This window comes from Anneissia japonica, unplaced genomic scaffold (genome assembly GCF_011630105.1).
Source record: "Anneissia japonica isolate Jap-2015-1 unplaced genomic scaffold, ASM1163010v1 scaffold718_len1063573_cov188, whole genome shotgun sequence".
Taxonomy (NCBI): Eukaryota; Metazoa; Echinodermata; class Crinoidea; order Comatulida; family Comatulidae; genus Anneissia; species Anneissia japonica.
Window position 1 is genome coordinate 731196 of NW_022727435.1, and position 6216 is coordinate 737411.

General features: G+C 34.5%; 1 protein-coding gene across 5 annotated transcripts in view; it reads left to right on the plus strand.

Annotated features, from left to right (window-relative positions):
• LOC117113748 overlaps nucleotides 1-6210 on the plus strand; it is a 9825-nt gene extending 3615 nt beyond the window's left edge. For 2 of the 5 annotated variants that reach the window (XM_033257190.1, XM_033257191.1), the window contains exons 2-4: nucleotides 1838-2156; nucleotides 3829-4249; nucleotides 4613-6210. In XM_033257190.1, the coding sequence (XP_033113081.1) occupies nucleotides 1843-2156; nucleotides 3829-4249; nucleotides 4613-4819 (942 nt within the window). In that variant the 5' untranslated portion in view covers nucleotides 1838-1842 and the 3' untranslated portion in view covers nucleotides 4820-6210. Of the gene's footprint in view, nucleotides 1-240; nucleotides 732-1837; nucleotides 2157-3828; nucleotides 4250-4612 lie in introns of those variants that run through there. The other 3 variants (XM_033257193.1, XM_033257194.1, XM_033257192.1) reach the window with 3 other exon arrangements.
• Nucleotides 6211-6216: the final 6 nt, after the last annotated feature.

The following is a 6216-nucleotide window of genomic DNA, read 5'->3' on the forward strand; positions in this document are numbered from 1 at the left end:
TTACAATAACATAGAATTATTATTTGTTTCGTTATATTAAGAATAAGTGAGTCGCATTTGTATATATCATTATTTAAAATAAAATCATTGTTTCTTCTGTATTGGTAGCACATACTCATCATTACCATAGCCTGATGTATATATAGCCTTAAGCATATTATTATAATTTGTCATGTGTTATACATATTAGCCAGTTCATTGTAGTTATTACCACATCTTTCATAATTACTCTAGATCGTACAGTATGTTCATAAGGGGCTTAAATAAATCGCGCCCATAAGTGATGTATTTACGGTGGCCTCGTCGAGGTGGGTGCCGATAGCAGAACATAATACCTTGGATTAATTTTATACAGATATTGCACTTTATCGGCTGAATGTTGTTGATCCTGATTATTCATCAAATTGCTATTCATTCAGAGATTTGGGTCCGCTCCAGTGTGTCTAAGGAAAAATACTATTTTGTCAATGTGGACAAGCGTTACTTTCAGCAGTCCCAAACGGTAATTATGAGTGACGAAAGATTGGAATTATCAATAATAACACTGAGAAGTCACGTTCAAATCATACATTAAAGTAGGGATTTTGAGGACAACTTTGAAACAGGTTCTCTGAACTTTAGTTTGTTAGCGTTACGCAGGTTAGTCGTCGTGTAAGTGTTGTTTATGAGTTGTTTTTTTCTCAACTTTAGAGATTATTTTTAATACTAGACGACCAGTAATACTGTACAAGGTAAGATCATTAGATTTATTGGCCTATAATAGTAGTAGTAGTAGTAGTAGTAGTAGTAGTAGTAGTAGTAGTAGTAGTAGTAGTAGTAGTAGTAGTAGTAGTAGTAGTAGTAGTAGTAGTAGTAGTAGCTAGTAGCAGTAGCAGTATAGCAGTAGGAGCAGCAACAGCATTAATGATGATGATGATGATGACAATACTTACAATAATATTATTAATGATGATGATCGTCAGAAAATCCAAATCATAGATTTTAACATGATGGTATTTTAAGCAGCTATCTCTGCTATTTTATTAGTCATCTGACTGAACTGGAGTTACGCACTTGGTTTTGTAATCGGGGACATTGAACGAATGATAAACACTTGCACTTACAAATTGAATTCATAATAATTTGATATGATTCTATAAATTTGCGGGAAGGGTTTAAAGGAACACTCGAATTATACGACTAGACAATATTAATACAGGAATACAAGTGGAACAATTAAAAGCAGCCATAATATTATGTAATTTTTTGAATCGATGATTGTTTTGTTTGTTTATTATTAGGCGGCTTACTTAATGTTACTGTTATTGTAGATGTTTATGCCGAACAAAAAGTAGGAATTTTTTAAGTAAAAGGGTTAGAAATACACTATACTGATTGTGTTAACATATTTAATAATATATCATATAAAATATGCAATATATATAGTGGAGGTGTGCCAAACTTGGGATGGCCTTAAAAACACTTGACCCTTAAACTGGTATTTTGCAGGATTAAATCCGATTCTCTACTACCGGAGCACTGCCAGTAATCTCATAATTATGATGGATAAGGCCTGTACAACAGAAAGTGTGCATGTGCAGAGTGTAATTGTCGTTATTGACCTCATTATCAATATCATCATCATCATCATTGTCATCATCTTCGTCCTCTTCCATCCACACCGTCATCATCATCATCATAATCATCATCATCATCATCATCATCATCATCATCATGACACTTATAATCCTATATATTTTTTGTATATAATAATAATAATAATAATAATAATAATAATAATAATAATTAACCGTTATAAACTACAGCAGTACTATTACTTTCGTTTTATTATTTACAGAAATTATGTCAGTAGGCCTAAACTCCGGTTTATTTATCGTGGTAATCTGGAGTACAGTCGTGAGTGTGGCATTTTCAAAGTCATATTACTCGGTCTATGGATACGCATCATGTCACTCCTGCTGCCCCGTAGTAGACGATATTCAGCAATCTCCTTGCTCCAGCATTAATCTCCAACTTACTAAGAAGCAAGAGGCTCAAATTCAAATTGTTAAGCCTAGATTCAAGCAATACAAAAAGAAGCTATTGAATGGAAAACGTCCAAATGTAACTGTGGTTAGCTTTGAGGATGACGATCAAATTGAGAAGATCCTCGAAAGGTGAGATAAATTTGGTACTTCTGCCTTTGGCGTTGCGGATAAGACTCAAGAGTAAACGAGTGATTAAATATAAATTTGTAAGACCACAGATATGATCCTGTGAGTCACACTAATATTAATATAAACTATGCTATATATTGACGTATTTATTGTAGGCCTGAGATGCCCAGTCATACCATTCTAAATCCCAACGTTTTATGTCGATTTTGTGAGTTATAAATATGTTTTATTAAATTTGAGAATTAATATATCTATTTTTCCATTGTTGAATGGTTTTGAATCAATGCCGTAACCAAGATTTTCAAACAGTGCGGGAACCAGAATTTGAACCACTCTGTATTGATGATAGTACCGTAACATTGAATGGGTTTCTATAACTAAATTGCTTGGATTCACCTTGAACAGTAATTTATCTTGGCCACCGCATATTGATAATATCATTAAGAAATGTAATTCTAAATTATTTTTTCTTAGACAACTGAAACGGTCAGGTGTTGAGAGCCATGCATTATTGCTGTTTTATAAACAGGTCATTAGACCTGTATTAGAATACGGTACGCAGTGCCAGTATGATGGGGCATGAACATAGGACCAGTCTTACCAAATTGATCGCATTCAGCATAGGCCTAGAGCCTGCAAAATAATTTTTAACGAAATTTGTACAATTGATGATAACCTTGTTATTCCACTCAAAGTTAGAGGGGACAACTTGTGCAGGGGATGCTTCACCAAGATTAAACATCCGAGGCATGTACTACATCATTTGATACCTGATAAAACAAACATAAAATATAATCTTCGAGCTCCTAGAGAGTTTAAGTTGCACAAAGTCAGAACAAAGCGGTCTCGTGACTTTATTCTAAACCATGCAGTATTTGCCAAATGGTGAAATCTCCCTCGGCAAGTTTCTTCCCCTTCCTTCCCTCCCTCCCCACCCCTTCCCCTCCCACAAAATAAATAATAAAAATAAAATGAAATATCCTGTATGATTTTTCCAGTTTTCATAATTCGGTTTTTAGTACAGTGATCCGCATAATCATTTATTTGTCTGTCTCCTTTATTATGTCATTGTATTGTTCTCTCTTTATTGTATTTTAATGTTGTGTGTTTATGGGATTTTTTCCCTAATATCACCACTTTAAAATATTGTTATTATTATTTTTTTTATTATAATTTTTATTGTACTTTAATGTTGAGAAGAGTTTTAATTGAGTATTTTAAATGTTTCACATATATTTGTATATTACTATTAATTATTCTATACATTTCAAATTTTTCTTAAGTTTGCAATAAAGTTATTTTGAATCTTGAATCTTGACAATATCAGGGTGGACCCACTTTACGCGTAAATTCAAATAATGTGGACCCATGTGGACCCATTTTCTTAAAAGTTGACCCATTTTACGCAAAAGTATAACAAATCTGGATCAATTTCTTAAAATTTTACTTTATTTTTTCTTTAAATCTGGACCCATTTTTCAAAAAGTGGACTTATTTTATACATAAAATTGCATAATTTGGACTCATTTTTAAAAATGTGGACCCATTCTTCGTGAACCCATTAGAAAAAATTGTGTGGGACTGTCCCAACTGTCACAAATAGTTGGCTACGGCATTGTGTTAAACAGGCCTATAGTAATTAATATATTTTTACCTTTTATTTGTTTGATAGATTCGGGGATATGTTTAAGGACAAAAAACCAGACAAAATCCCTAAAACTACGATTCCGAAACCTGGTAAACAAAAGCCAACGCCAAAGCCAACTCCAGCACCCACTCCAAATCCCGTAGCACAGGGTGATGACGGTGTGCAGGGTGTTCCCTACCAAGCACCACCGTGGTATTTAGACGCCCTCTTGAAATCAAAGCCTACTATTAAGCCGGGAAGTTCATGGAAATATTATTCATCAAGATCATCTATACGCACAGTCAAGACTCTGCCGGGGAAAGTTAGCGTAACGCGGACCATTGTATCTGGAAAGCGAAAGAAGCGTGCAGCAAGTAAGCCGATTGAAGTGTGTCCCCGACGGGAGGCTTGGCAGGATTTGAACCTGGCACTTAATACCGAGGGGAAGTTAGTGCAGATTGTTCAGGTAGGTTCCGATTAATAATGATAATAATGTTAGTATTATGAATAGTAAACGATGATGGTCATGATAATGATGACGAAGATGATGGAGGTGGTGCTGATGCAGATGAAATTGATGATAATGATAAGAATGATGTGGCGATGAAGATGAAGATAATGATAATGATCATGTATAAGGTCATGATAGTTAATATGAGGGAGATGATGGTGGTGCTGAAGATGATGATTACCGATGATAAAGATGACAATTTTTGAAAGAAGGCGATGATAAATTAGTTCTTGTTTTTAAATCACGATTTTGTTTTTGAATATAATATGTTGATTGTGATTAAAAATATTACATAAGGTTATATATTTTCATATTCAGCTCCCATCTAAAGGCCAAAACCAGTGGATTTTAGAAGAAGTCTGTTCCAAGAAAGTGTCACCAATTCTGCCGACGAAAGTGGTATGTGGAGTCCGTTCACGTGTCGTCAATGCTGTCGTTGTACCTTTAAGCGGAACCAAGAATGCCGGTGAAATACAAGTGCAAGAAATCCAAGTACATTGTTGTGCTGGCTTCTTCATGCCTTGATGTTTTTTTGTTTTTTTCCCCCAGCAAATATCTATTAAATTAAAAACACAGAGATCATTGATACGTATTGAAAGTTAGCCTGGGATCATGTTATTGTATGTGGGACGATGGTAGAAAATATGATGAATGAAATACAGCACTGTACGATGATGTATAGCATCTTTGTAAAATGGACTTTAATTAAGGGGTGTTTTGAAAACACTTATTCTAGAAAATCAGTTTATTATTCAGAATAATATATTACATGTGCTTGCCCCTGCTAACAATTTCACGTTATAATTAATGTTACAATGTGGTGTAGAACCATAAAGCCTGTTTTCCAGTAGGTGAATTTATTAGCGCGAATCGAAAGCGTCGGTTCATGCACACGCGCATTCATATTTTCCTATCGGAGTTTTTACGAAGCGAAAAACTGGGCAATCAATCAGAGCTCAGGAAGAGAACCGACGCTTTGATTCGCGCGAATAAATTCGCCTATTGGAAAACCAGCTTAAAGACGCATTTATGACGTGATTTCACTACCAATTAATGTTTGCGGCAATGATGTGTAACATTATTTTTTAACATATCTAACTACAACGTTTTGTTTTTGCTGGTGCATTAACAGGCGATGGAATCAAACCCACGAGTTATATTGCCTGGAAAAGTATTAATTTTATATTATAATTTATTAATAAAGAATGTATTGATCCGCTATGTTGCATTGCGGTTTTAATATTTGGGCTCCTTTGATCCTTAACGGTATGTATGCATACTGCCAAGTAAATGAATATAAGACAGGTGGAGGTCTTTTATTGACGTAATATTTTCAGATCAAAGTTGTTATAAACACCAAATCTGATATACACAAGCCAAAGTAAAGTAAATATGAAACTTGACACTTTAATTATGCTCTTCCATTCGTAGAACTGGGGAAAGTTTTAAAAATCGAGGTGGCACCAAAAATGAAAGCGGGTGGAGACGACAAATCTATTTATTTATTTTTTGACTTGGTCTAAGTAAATAGCAAAATATGTAATGCCCGAAAATGTACGCATTTATTCAGTAGTGTTGTAGCTTCATAGTTACCACTTCAAACGATGAAGTTCGTTGCTGAAAAAATATCCTTGTTCAAATTATCGTCAGTGGGCAAACATGACAGCTTCTGTATTCCCTACTGATAATAGGTTAAGATCAACAACTTAGGAAACAGATGTCTGCATCAAGTTCAAATTTGTTACAAAAATATATAAACCGCTTGCGTAGAGTTTCGTATAAGGGTTTACTTGAGGAAAGCCCAGCTGAATTAAAATTGTAGGCCGAAACTTGGGTTTTTAGAAAGATTCGTTTGAATTCAGAGTGGTTGAAAGCCAAATAGAATGTGGGCTTAGTATTGTATTTTTTTTAAGCTGCTGAAC